The sequence below is a fragment of the Loxodonta africana genome, chromosome 8 (genome assembly GCF_030014295.1).
Source record: "Loxodonta africana isolate mLoxAfr1 chromosome 8, mLoxAfr1.hap2, whole genome shotgun sequence".
In the NCBI taxonomy this organism is placed as follows: domain Eukaryota; kingdom Metazoa; phylum Chordata; class Mammalia; order Proboscidea; family Elephantidae; genus Loxodonta; species Loxodonta africana.
This window is the reverse complement of record NC_087349.1, coordinates 120,012,128-120,025,066: the sequence shown is the minus strand read 5'-3', so window position 1 is coordinate 120,025,066 and position 12,939 is coordinate 120,012,128. Positions and strand designations below refer to the sequence as shown.

Below are 12,939 nucleotides of genomic sequence, written 5' to 3'. Positions count from 1 at the left end.
GTGTGTGCTGTTGACACCACCCGCATAGACACAGATTCTGGAGCATCTGGACAAGGAATGAGGGTACAGCTAGGGGTGTGTTTGGCTCCAAGAAGCAGAAAACTCAACTAAGGTGGCTTAAACAGGGCTTTATCTTTTGAGACAGTAAGAACTCTAGTTGTGGGCATTAGCTCAGGTTCTCAATGATGTGTCAGGGACCCAGGTGCCACCTTCTTAGTGTGTTGGCATTTGTCGACATGCTTGTCACCTTGATTTGGGATCATAGAAATTGCTGGTGACCGTGTCCTGGCAATTCAGTAATTCAGAGGGGATGGAAACCAGACTAGGGGTTAAAATGTGACTTCGCATCAGTTGACTCTGAGGAACTGGACCAGGGATACAGGGTCAAGGGTGATTTCTTTTTACAGCATTTTCAGGATAGGTTATTTGTGCCTAGGAATAATTCAATAGAAAGGGAGTGAGAGAGATCGGAATTAGTGAAGCCCTTGAGTAGGTGCAAGCAGATAGGATCCAGAATCCAAATGCAGGACTGGCCTTTTGATAGGAGGAAAGCAAGAGGAGCGTGAGCATATTGATAAAGATAACCAGAACTCAGACACATTGAAACGTAATGTTTATTCCGAGCAGTTATTCTGCAGGCGTATAGGGAGACCACTTTGATTCCAGGAAAAGCAAATGGCTGGAAGTTGACTAGTTACAATGAACCTTACAAAGAGAAGAGGAGAAGATGAATAGAAGATTACCCATTTGCTAATCTTAATATAGAGCCCTGGTGCCACAGTGCTTAAGTGTTCAATTGCTAACCAAAAGGTTGGCAGTACAGTAAGTATTTGGTTTAATGGGTAAGAAAACTGTAAAAGCAAAGTAAAATGGCTGTTACTAATTTTTCTCTGACATTAAAGTAAAGAGGTTGCTCCCATTTCTCAGGGCGGTAAGAGTGAGGATGGGAAGAAGGGGCGAGTGGGTGGCCTGAGGAGCTAGGAGAAGGTATGAAAGACATCTCCATGGGGAGTGTGAAACTCCTGTCCTACGTAGAGAAAAATACGATTGCCAGACAGAAGTTAGGACAGCATACTCCAGTCAGCTCTGCAAACACAGGGACAGTGGAGGGAAGGGTGACCCCCACTGAAGTAAGCAGGAAGAGGGGCAGAGAACGAGAGAGTGAGAGAGATTGGAATGGGCTCTGTTGTGGTGGGCCATGGGTGGCCTGCAGGGCTTGGTTTGTAAAGCCATTCGGTTTCAAGACCTCTTTTTTTTTTTTTAATCAGCTCTTTAAAAAAAAAAAAAAAAATTATTGTGCTTTAGGTAAAAGTTTACAGTGCAAATTAGGTTCACATTCAAAAATCTGTACATAGATTATTCTGTGGCATTGGCTGTTTAATCAACTGTTTTGAGGTCTAACTTACATACACCAAGATTCATTCATTTTAACTGGAGGTCGATGAGTCTTGCCAAATGTGTGCAGTGATGTAATGTCCACGGTCTGCATAGCACGTTCTACCACCCCAAGATTCCAAACCTTTCGTTGTAACTTCACGTCTTGGTGAGGAAACAGGCTTACTGTCATTGGCCTGCTTGGCAGGATTGCCACATGGTTTGGGGGCTGAGGCCCTGTGTACAGCTGAGGGTTGCTCACACCTGCATCTGCCGGGAGGTGGGGCACTGGCCAAATGCAGTCTGGAATATAAAATGGGAAAGGCCACTGGCCTTGTTTCCTGCAGGCGAACCTGGCTGCACTGTCTATTCAGGAGGAGAGGGCAGCTGTAGCAGTGGGGTTGTGTATTAGAGGGAAGGGCAAGGAAGCTGCATTCCTAGCATAATCTTCCATGGTAATTCCCGGCCCTCTGAAGTACTGGTACGAACGAACCAGTTTTTTCCGACTGCCTCCAGCACAAGCTGAGTTTTGTCAGTGCAGTTGTCCTCAGCCAATTGAAAATCACCTGGAGTTCTATCCCGAACACAAAAGAAGGTCAGAGAGAGGAGACCCGATGATCATGATTGCAGCAGCCTCCTTCCCAAGTCTTGCCTGGAGTGGGTTCTGCAGCCTTTGTTTCTGACTTGTGCTCTCAGGCCTGCAATTGGCTGCGCTTGACCTCAGCCCAGGGCTTCGGTGGTGGTGGTGGTGTTGTGTGCCATCAGATTCCGGCCCTATAGCACAGAATAGAACTGCCCCATAGGGTTTCCAAGGGTATAATCTTCATGGAAGCAAAGTGCCACATCTTTCTCCCGCGGAGAGGCTGATGGGTTCGAAGGGCTGACCTTTATCAGTGTCACCAGGGCTCCTTTGTCTCCACACACACACAAAAAAAACAGGGGGTGGGAATTCCTTTCTTTTTATTGTTACGCCCAGAAGCTTACAAATGGCTATTCTCCTGGCCTGGATTTGGTGACAGCAAGCCAGGGTCAGGAATGATTTGTATTTGGTACTTTCAATGGAGTGACTGGAGCTCTTCCTCTAAAGGTCGCTCTGCTATTATTCATTTGCCCTAATTAAAATCCCTGCTAGATGTTGGCCGTGTTTTAATCCTGCGTGGGCTCAGACCAGTCTCCTCCCAAAAGCTCACACACAGAGAGCTCAGGATTGCCTGGCATTGCAGAGTAGGCTGCCATGAACGTTAGCACTTCCTGCTGCTGTTTTTCTATTTTTATCATTACCCAAAGCTATCTTTTTCCGAAGAGAGGTAAACCTCTCATTCTTAGTATGATTTTTGGCATGGCTCTGGGTCCTTAAGTAATTATTGCCCATAAAGATAAAGGAACCAGTCTTTCAGATTGGAGAGCGCTCTTGATTGAAAGTCTTATTATTTGGGGTGACCTTTTTGCCACTGTGTTTCTGGATACTTCTTAATGGGTTTTGTAAAGCACAAAAAAGATCATCTGTCTTAAGGCTTTAGAAAGTTTGTATTATGCTGCTCTCTGACAGCTATTTGGCTTCAGGGTCATACCCACCCCTGAGTCTCATTCCAGCCTCAGAGATGTCGGTGGCCAGCAGCCTGACTGGAGTGAGCAGCACGGGTACCATTTTGGCTAAAGGAAATGTGACTAGGTTTTACGGGGAGGGAGTATCTTACCATGGTTTTTGGTGTGCAGGGATCGGGTTGGGGCTGGGTTGACCCCTGTCCAATATGCTACTGTGTTATAGGGGCCTCTCCTTTTTGGCCGGGACTGAGGCTGTGTTTGCTTGAGGTGGAGGATCCTCGGTCATTCCTGCCAGCTTCCAGAAGGAGGGGGCTGTACCCTTGGCCCTGCTAGAAGAATTACATAACCAACTTGTCGGCCTACACAGCCACTTTTCTAAATCCAAGCTACTTTTGGGGTTATAAATAACTGGTCTGTGACCAAGGTGGGAAACCCCTCATGTGTCAGAGAGTCAGCCTTGACTTACTTTCAGGAACTCACCGAGACACCTCTGGGCCCACTCATGAGAATAAATTATTTTTTCTGGTAGAAATACTGTCTTCTCCCTTGATAGAGGAGAACTCAAGAGAGTTTTTGGCCAGCACCAATTGGACAGAGGAAGTTTGCAAGAATGGTCTTGGGGGATTCTAAATCCTGGATTTCTGTAGCAGGTATTGTGGTAGCACTTATTGAAAAGGAAGATGTGCAGACTGCTTCTAGTGTCCCCGACTGGTAGGTTTACATTTGTATAAAATGCTTGTACAGTGGGCTTTCTGGGGTGGGGCGAGGGGGGTGCCAAGAGAGAATCTGGCATAGCTCTTCTGTCACCAGCCAATAAGCAATACATGGGCAATTACCCAGAACAGTAAAACAGTTGAGTAGTTTGATTTTTAAAAAACATTTAAAATTGTTATTGAGATAAACCGTTCATAACCTAAGCTTTACTATTTTAAAGGGTACAGTTCAGTGGTTTTAATTATGTTCACAATGTTGTGCAACCATCCCCACACAAAAGAAATGTATACTTACTGTAGTGCAGTTTAAGCATTCAGCAGAGCTCCCCTCAAAAATCGTCTTCACTGAGAGCAGACATTTCAGATGTGCACGTTGTGCGCTCTCCTGGCCTAGCCTTTGACTGGCTGCAGTGTGAAGAGGAGCTCTCCGTGATAGCACGAGTTCAGGGTTCGTGGGGCCTGAGGCAGGCACATCTGTGCTCTGGACAGTAGTGTAAAACAACCTATCTGAAATACCCAGAAGGCCTGGAAGTCCAAGCTCTTGGTTTTGTAGCCACCTACCCCTCCTGCCATGGACAGCTGTTGCCATCTGCCTGGGGTCCTGATGAGGAGCAGATCTGGAGGGCTTCTTGGTAGAGCTCACTAGGAAGGCCAGTATATAATCCAGTAAAGATTTCTGCTCTTCAGATATTTCAACTCTGTCCAAAATGTTATTCCTGTTTTGTGGCCTGGAAAATGAAGTAGAATCTTTATACTGAAACAAATAAGCAAATCTTCTAGTTGTTTTCTTCCTGATTTCTAGGGAATGGTGATTATCTTCCTTTGAGCTCCCCAGGAAGTAGGGCCTGAGGCCGAAGTTCAGATGCTATTGCTTTATTTGGGAGACGGGTACAGGAAACCGAACAGTAAAGCAGGGAAAGAAGGAGAAGCCTGTATGGGGTGCTCCTGAGCTGACCACTGCTAGGTCGCAGTGCCACTGAGTGCTCTCAACAGGCTCCTAAGGACACTTGGCCCTGGACGTGAGGGACTCCCACTTCTGGGTGGTACACAGGTAGGCCCCAGAATCTAGAGCACCTTGAGCTCAACATCTACAGGGAAGCCCTGAGATGGGAAGTCCTAAGAGGCTGGTCAGAGTCTACATAAAATGGGGGTGGCCGGAGTGAAGCAAGTGGCCAGAAGCCCCAAGTAAGGTGGCTGAGAGGGACTGAAGTGTGAGTGGGAGGTGAATAGTTCTCAGTTTCTTGGATGTTGTCCCTAGCACAGACACCATCTTGCCATGAGCCCCCATGTTCTGGCCACCTCTTGAGAGAGCCCAGCCTTTTCACCACCGAACACCTCTTATTTTCCCTTTAGTCTCTGTGGCTTGTCTACCAAATGAACCGTATTTATTGGGTAAATTCATTTTCCTCTTCACATTAGTCTGAAACTGAATCAAAGTGGCGAACCTGAGATCACTTACCATACTGACTTGATGTCTTCCAGTCGTATTTGGCAGTTTGTGGCCTGTGAGTCCTTTCTGCACCAGATGTACAGTTCTAAATGGAATACCACTTCCCTTCCTTCCTGCCCTGTGCATCCTGCTGTGTTAATTTGTGGAGGGTGGGCATGGCTGTATTAGGATTCTCCTGGCTCCCTCATTCCATTCCCTGTTTCTGCTGCAAGAAACTCACTAATGTTCTTGAACCTAATTTTTATTCAGCAGTGATTGTAACAATTTGTAAAAACATGAAATTGTGTATAGGCTCCTTACCATTCTGAGAATTAAAGTCTGCTTCAGGAACTTTTTCTTAGTTGTATAGGAAACACAGTTTATCTTTGGAGGAATCTTTAAAACTGAACATGTATGATAGAGAAGAAAGACAACGTTTTCATGTTTTGTAACTTTCTGGTTTTTTAATAGTCCCTCTGGATAGAGTTTTATTAATTCTTCATGTCTCTAATCTCTAAAATATAAAAATATCCTCATCTTGTGTGAGACGAACAGAATATTATATGTACTTTGTTGTTATGTGCCGTCAAGTCAGTTCTGACTCGTAGTGACCCTGTGCACATCAGAACAAAACACTGCCCGGTCATGCACCATCCTCGCAATCATCGCTGTCAATGTTTGAGCCCATTGTTGCAGCCACTGTGTCAGTCCATCTCATTGAGGGTCTTCCTCTTTTTTACCGACCGTCTGCTTTATCAAATGTGATGTCCTTCTCTAGGGACTGGTCCGTTCTGAGAACAGGTCCAAAGCATTCTGGCTGTACTTCTTCCAAGACAGACTTGTTCATTCTTCTGGCAGTCCATGGTGTATTCAGTGTTCTTTGCCAGCACCAGAATTCAAAGGGATCAAATATTCTTCAGTCTTCTTTGTTCATTGTCCAGCTTTCGCATGCGTAAGAGGCAATTGAAAATACCAGGGGTTGGGTCAGGCGCAAGTTAGTCCTCAAGGTAACATCTTTGCTTTTTAACACTTTAAAGAGGTCTTTTGCAGCAGGTTTGCCCATGGAATATGTCATCTGATTTCTTTCTTTCTTTTTTATAAATTTATTTTGTTGTTCCTGAGAATATACCCAGCAAAAATACATTACAGTTCAACAATTTCTAGATATACCATTTAGTGACATTGATTACATTCTTCATGTGCTTTCTCACCCTCCTTTTCTGAGTTGTTACTTCCTCATTAACATCAACTCACTGCCCCCCGGGGCTGTAATCTTACGAGCTGATGTCAATTTGATCCCGCAGAGTTCTTAATAAGCGTAATGCTCACAGCAGACCTTTTTTACTAGTTAAGCTAAACTATTGTTCGGTTTTAAGATGACTTCGGGGGGTATTTTTGGTCTAAGGTTTAAAGGTTATCTCAGGACGCAGTAGTTTTTGGTGTCCATCAAGCCTCAGTGACCCCAGAAAATCTGGAGTCCATGAGAATTTGAAATTTTGTTTCTCGTTTTTCCCCCTTTTTGATCAGGATTCTTCTATAGCACCTTTGATCAAAACGTTCAAAACTGGGTGATTCTTCCAGTCTCATGGCAAAGCAGGCAGTTGTTCATGGAAGCAATTAGCCACATATTCCATTTCCTCCCCCTATTCCTGACTCTTCTTCCTCCTATTGCTCTGGGCGAGCAGAGACCAATTGTCGTACCTTAGATGGCCGCTTGCAAGCTTTTAAGACCCCAGGTGCCATGCAACAAACTGGGAGGTAGAACAGAAGCACTAATAACAATTATGAGGCCAATTAACTGGGATGTCCCATGAAACCATGACCCTAAACCTCCAAACCAAGAAACCAGATCCCCTGAGGTGTTTGGTTGTGCGTGAGCAGCCTCGGCAGCTACTTTTTTTTTTTTTTTGTCATTGTGTCATTTGATTTTTTGACTGCTGCTTCCATGGGCATTGATTTTGGATCCAAATAGAATGAAGTCCTTGACAGCTTCAGTACTTTCTCTGTTTACCATTATGTTGCATATTGGTTTAGTTGTGAAGATTTTTTTGTTTATGTTGAGGTATAATCCATACTGAAGGCTGTGTAGTCTTTGATCTTTATCAGTAAGTGCTTCAAGTCCTCCTTCAGCAAGCAACATTGTGTCATCTGCATATTACAGGTTGTTAATTAGTGTGGTGTGATGGATCCGTTTTATATGGCCTTTATCACCATGGTTTTGTAACTCCCATCAAATGATTGGTGGGACTATGCAGGTAAGGTGCTTGTGGCCCACCAAGGAGATTGGACAGGTTGCTAATAATGCAAGTAAGGTGCATAGCACCCTTGTGGGGTAGAACCATGCAAATAAGGTATGTGGAACCTTAATGAGGGTATTGGTCAGTTTTCCAATCCTGCTAGTCTTAAAATGAGCCATCCCAGAGGCAGAAAGGGAGGAGCCTCACTATCACCAAGAAAGAAGAGATGGGAGCATAGCGCATTCTTTGGACCTGGGGTTCCTGCACTGAGAACTACCTAGACCTAGCAGACAGAGAGCTGTAACACCAGAGACAGTGCAAGATGGCAAGAAGTGGCGGCAAGCACGACAGAAAACCGGCTGTAGCAGAACCAAGAGACCAGCAGGAGACAGCAGGTGTAATGGGTTTCCTGGCGCACGGAGCGAGAAAGCTGAGTACCTTCCAGCAGGAGACTTGCTGGCAGAGTGGAGTGCCTCTGGGCACTTACCGGTTGAACTAAAGAGCTTTGTAACACTTGTCCAAGCAGGAAAGAGGCTAGAGAGATGCCTGCCTGTGGGCAGGGCCAAGAAGTTGTCCTGACCCAAGAGCTGTACCGAGTGTTCCGGAAGCTGAATTGTAACCTGTTACTTTCATAATAAACCCCCTAACTATGAGTATTGTATGTGTGTTCTTTGTGGCCATTGCAACGAATTATGAAGCCCAGCAGAGAAATAGAGTGTGTGGTGGGAAGGACAGCTGGTGTCAGAACTGGTAAAAAGGTTGGAGAAAAGGAGGTATGTCTGACCTCTGCCTCCTAGGAATCAGCCTAGGGCTGATTCAGATGGTGATTCTCTCTACCCCTCATGAAGTTAGAGGAGGTCGGACATCGCCACCACACCATTTTTACAATTAGTCTTCCTCCAATCTTCATATAGTCCAGCTTCTCCGATTATTTGCTTAGCATACAGATAGAATAATTATAGTGAAAGAATACAACCCTGGTGCACACCTTTTCTGATTTTAAACCATGTGGTGTCCCCTTGTTCTGTTCGGACAGCTGCCTCTTGGTCTATGTATAGGTTCTGCATGAGCACTACTAAATGGCCTCCATGAAGTGTGGAGAAAATTGTTTCTCCACGGGTTAATAAGGGCAAGTTTCACAAATACAAGCCTTGGGATGTCTCTTACAAGGACTAGGTTAGTCCAGGGAGTAAGGTAGCATGTATAGGCGGCCAGGCTGCTGTACTGGGCCCGGAAAGGTAAGCCTCCTGGAAGTTGGGCTGAACCTCTGAGGGTCTTGAGGAGGGAAATGCTAAGTCCTCTACACACACGCCAGCACTTGTATGGCAGAAAGACCAGGTAGAAGTCTGCAGTATCTGGTATTGCCAAAGGCCTATAAGCAGAGGAGGGTCAAGAGCACTCAGCTTTCCAGATAGCATAGGGCTGGGGAAACGGATTGTGCAAGGAGGTTTCTTCTGTTTGGCTGTATCCCAGCCCTGGCAGGTAGAAGGCAGGCAGATGTAGGAACGAAGAGAAGCAGCTTGGTCTACAGCATGTAAGATAGCTGTGTTGATGGAAGGACAGCTGGATGGAGATGCCCTGTGTGGGGGTGATGGGTCACTAGGCATAGATGTCGTCATCGTTGGGGGTAAGAAGGTGCATTCTAAGGGAATTATAAAAGGGGAAGGAGCAGAGGACCCAAACTGAAGGATGCCTCCCAAGTAGGAGGTGGTGGAGAGATGGACCTTGCAATCTTTTGGTAGCCAAGTACAAGCAGACATGTCATACCTGGGGAATCCTTCCTTCTGGCTTGCCGCAATTAGGAAATGAGTACCCAGACTTCAGGGAGCAGTGGAGTAATACTTGAATGTCTTCTTTGTCTTTAGTCATGGGACATATTTTTCCGCAACACCAATGCCGGAGCCCCCCCGGGCACTGCCTACCAAAGCCCCCTCCCCCTGAGCCGAGGCTCCCTTTCTACCATCGCCCGAGCACAGTCACTGGTGGAGGCCCAGCCCAATGTTGACAAGCTTGTGGAAGACCACTTGGCTGTACAGTCTCTCATCAGGGCGTACCAGGTAAGACAAGTGCTGACTCTTCCCATGTGAGAGAGGAGGCGGCCTTCCTCACGGCCCACAGCGATGTCACCAGAACCTTGCTAAGTGCTTTCTCCCTACTTTACCACCCTGGGGAGACAGTACATTAAACAGTATAAGAGAAAAAGAGCTAGGGCATTCTAACCTTGTCTGAGGAAGTCCTCTGCCACCTTTAATGCTTGTCATATAAATAGCTCCTTACTTCTCATAATTTGGTAAGAAAGCAATTCATGTGGGCAGAAAACCCCAGTCAATATTTGCCCACCAAGGAGAAGTAGCTGGTCCCAGATGCAATCATCCAGAAGTGAAAATTGACATTCTGGCTGGGCTGCCAGGGACGGGAGCTGCTGTTGCGTTAGTCACTGCCTGTTCTCACGAACAACCAAGCACCCTAAGAGAAAACAAATGTGGGAAGTTTGAGGAAAGGAACGAAACCCTCGGAAACAGGGAGAGGCAGGTGAGAGGGTCAGTTGACTCTGAAGGTAGGTGAGGGGCAGAGCCAGCCTCATCCTGTGTTGAGTGTTGGGGCTTTTCTCCCAGTCCTTTCTCAAAGCTTAATCACCTGGCCGCTTCCAGGATTTTCATCTGGTGGTGTAGGAGATAGCCCAGAATTGTGACCTGACCCTTACAAATTCATCTGCACATAGTTCTGAGGAGTAGCAGAGGAGAGCAGCAAACCCACAGCACTCCCTCTTGTAGCTCCTCAGGATTTCTTGACTCATCCGTGGTCACAGGGGCAGCATCACCTGTGAACAAGGAACTACGCCATCACGTTTCCTCTTCTCTCTGACCCTTGTCTGTTCCCTGGAGATGGGGATGTGGGCCATTTTCTTTGTAGTCTTGCCACCCCAGGACATTCTCGGGCAACGGGGACCACATGTTACAGCGGTACCCAAAACCCCACTGCTGTCGAGTCGATTCCGACTCATAGCAACCCTATAGGACAGAGTAGAGCTACTCCATAGAGTTTCCAAGGGAGTGCCTGGTGGATTTTGAACTGCCAACCTATTGGTTAGCAGCTGTAGCACTTAACCACTATGCCACGAGGGTTTCCATAGTAAAAGGTAGCACAGGGGAAAGGTAGCACAGGGGAAAGGCACAGAGTTCTCTCCCCGGGCAAGTATGCATTTTCTGTAACCCTTTTCCTTAGAAAGGAGGGGTGGTTGTAAATAGTAAGCTGTGTACTCCCAAAGTGCCGCCCGCAGTGGGAGTGTCTCCAGGGGAGAGGCACAGTGGTGTTGGTGACCACCCTCTGCGTTCAGTCTGCCTCAGTAACAGCTTCACCTTAATCTTTCGGTGACTTGATGGCATCTGCTCCCCTTCTCTAAGTTGCTGACAAGACATGGTGGAGAAACCATTCATACCATAAAGAAACTTAAGATTTGAAGGAGTTTTCTTTTAAACAGCTCAGATTGGATAACGTAAGTCTGTGTTGGGCTGTTGCCTTGTTCTGACACAGTCACCAGCAACTGAGGCGCCCTTTGTCTTAGGAAAACAGGCCATTACCCACTGTGTCTCATCCATGTCCCTTCCTAATCAAGGCCAGCACCTAAGCTGTCGTTTTCCTTCTCCGGAAGATGTTTTTGTTCTAAGCTGAGGTAGAATTTTCACTGGAATAAGAATTCCCCAGCATATCTTGTTTCCATTTATCCCAGGAAACTGGAGGGAAGGAAGCTGAATCCCAAGAAGTGGATCCTTTCAGACTGCCAGAGTTTATTAAAACTTGAGAAGTTTTTCCTTTTATTTTTTTTTTTACAGAAGTGCATTTATGCACAATAAAAAAGAAAAAAAATAAATAAGCCATCCTAAGACTTTTTAAAATCCGATTTTGTTGAATGAGTTCATTGGTGCTGATGGTCCTCTCCAGGAAAGGTTTGTATGAAGTATAACTCTGTTAGCCCTTTACGTACCTCACTGAATCTCTTTAATGACTGATTTGTATTATTGCTTCCAGGTCAGGGGTCACCACATTGCAAAACTTGATCCTCTCGGAATTAGTTGTGTAAATTTTGATGATGCTCCAGTAACTGTGTCTTCAAACGTGGGTGAGAATTAATCTGCAAATGCTAATTTTAATGTAATTTTACCTTTTTTTACCCCTTCCCTCTTTTTTTTTCTCCTGTCCTTTTGTGTGTGTCCTTCCCTCTCCATTGTTGGCCCGTCCATAGATACGAGGGCACCATGTAGCACAGCTGGACCCCCTGGGAATTTTGGATGCTGATCTGGACTCCTCCGTGCCAGCTGACATTATCTCATCCACAGACAAACTTGGTGAGGGTTCCGGGAGCAGTCAGTGCTGCGTTGCTTGAGCTCCTCTCTCTTCACAGCTTGTCACAGCTAGGCTGTCCACACACAGCAGGGAAAGACTCTCAAGTTTCCTTTGTTCTGATCACTTGAAATTTATAGGTAATACAGCTGGGGTGTCCTTGAGTGCAGTTGGTGCAAGTTACTTTTGTCCCAGCCTTTTAGCCAGATTGTATTGGCTCAATTGTCTAAGTCTCAAAATTGAAAAAGAAAATTTTAGATAGAAAAGGTCTGTGGTGTCAGGGGAAAAATGACCCACCCGGGACAGAAGATAGTTCAGCTTCACAGACCTCCAGAGCAGCACTGTCCTCCCGAGGTGGAACTCCTGCTGTCCTCAGTGAGGCCAGAAGAGGGCCTGGTGGAGCGGGGGCTCTGCTAAGAAGCTGTTCTCCTACCTTCCCATCCTGAAGCACGGGATCCTGATTTGGTTGGGGCCCGTTGTGTCCGGGGCAGGGATGGATTCAGAGCAGGCTGTGCAGTTTGGGACCTCTGATTCTCGCTTTGGTGATCACACTGAGGAAACTTTGGAAGCATTCTCACAACCCGCAAGGCGCATGTGTGGAGCACAGACGGATTGTTGCCACAGTTGCTAGAATATGTTCTGATTGCATTCTTCCCCTTTGATTTTGATCACCACCAGGGCTGGTGTTTGTTATGCACAGGGCTGAACTCTCACTGCAGTTGCTTTGTCAAGTTAATCTGCTTTGAGTTACTGTGCTGCTAACCTGTACTGAAGAAAAGATGATGGCGACTAATTTTGAAATGGCCAAGGTGCTTACCAGAAACATGATGCATGCTAATAACAATACCTGCATAAATACTGCTCTTTGGGAGTGGGGTGAAATCAGCCTACTCTGTAGGCATTTTAGGGGAAGGGTAAAGAATAAAGACCCCCCTCCCCAGACTCCCACCTCCAGACTCCCATCCCCCTTCCCTCCTGTCACAACCTGTGGGGCCCTGAGACTCTCCCACACCCTGTGCTCACATGTGTCCTGAAGATCCAGGCCCTGGCAGTGTACTGACTCCTCCTGAGTAGCCTTGGACCTAAGCAGCACCAGGTCTTCTGCCCCTGCACTGGACCTTGGCCACATGTAGCTGGCTCCTAGGATGAGAAGCTGTGCCCCTTGCTTAGGACGGGGTGGAGCCCACCCAGCGTGTGAGTCCTGGGGGTGGTGCCCTGCAGGGGCTGTCCACCTCACTTGTTCCTCCTCAGCCTGCTCCCTGGAGCACTCTGCATAGAGGAGACAAACATGGCCGTTCCC

General features: G+C 46.6%; 1 protein-coding gene across 4 annotated transcripts in view; it reads left to right on the top strand.

The window, feature by feature from the left end:
• The window catches only part of OGDH (oxoglutarate dehydrogenase), a 106,587-nt gene that overhangs the window by 37,104 nt on the left and 56,544 nt on the right, over window positions 1-12,939 (top strand). For 3 of the 4 annotated variants that reach the window (XM_003418576.3, XM_010598274.3, XM_064290260.1), the window contains exons 3-4: window positions 9,164-9,355; window positions 11,542-11,644. In XM_003418576.3, coding sequence (XP_003418624.1) covers window positions 9,164-9,355; window positions 11,542-11,644 — 295 coding nt within the window. Of the gene's footprint in view, window positions 1-9,163; window positions 9,356-11,327; window positions 11,419-11,541; window positions 11,645-12,939 lie in introns of all 4 variants that reach the window. The other variant, XM_064290261.1, reaches the window with a different exon arrangement.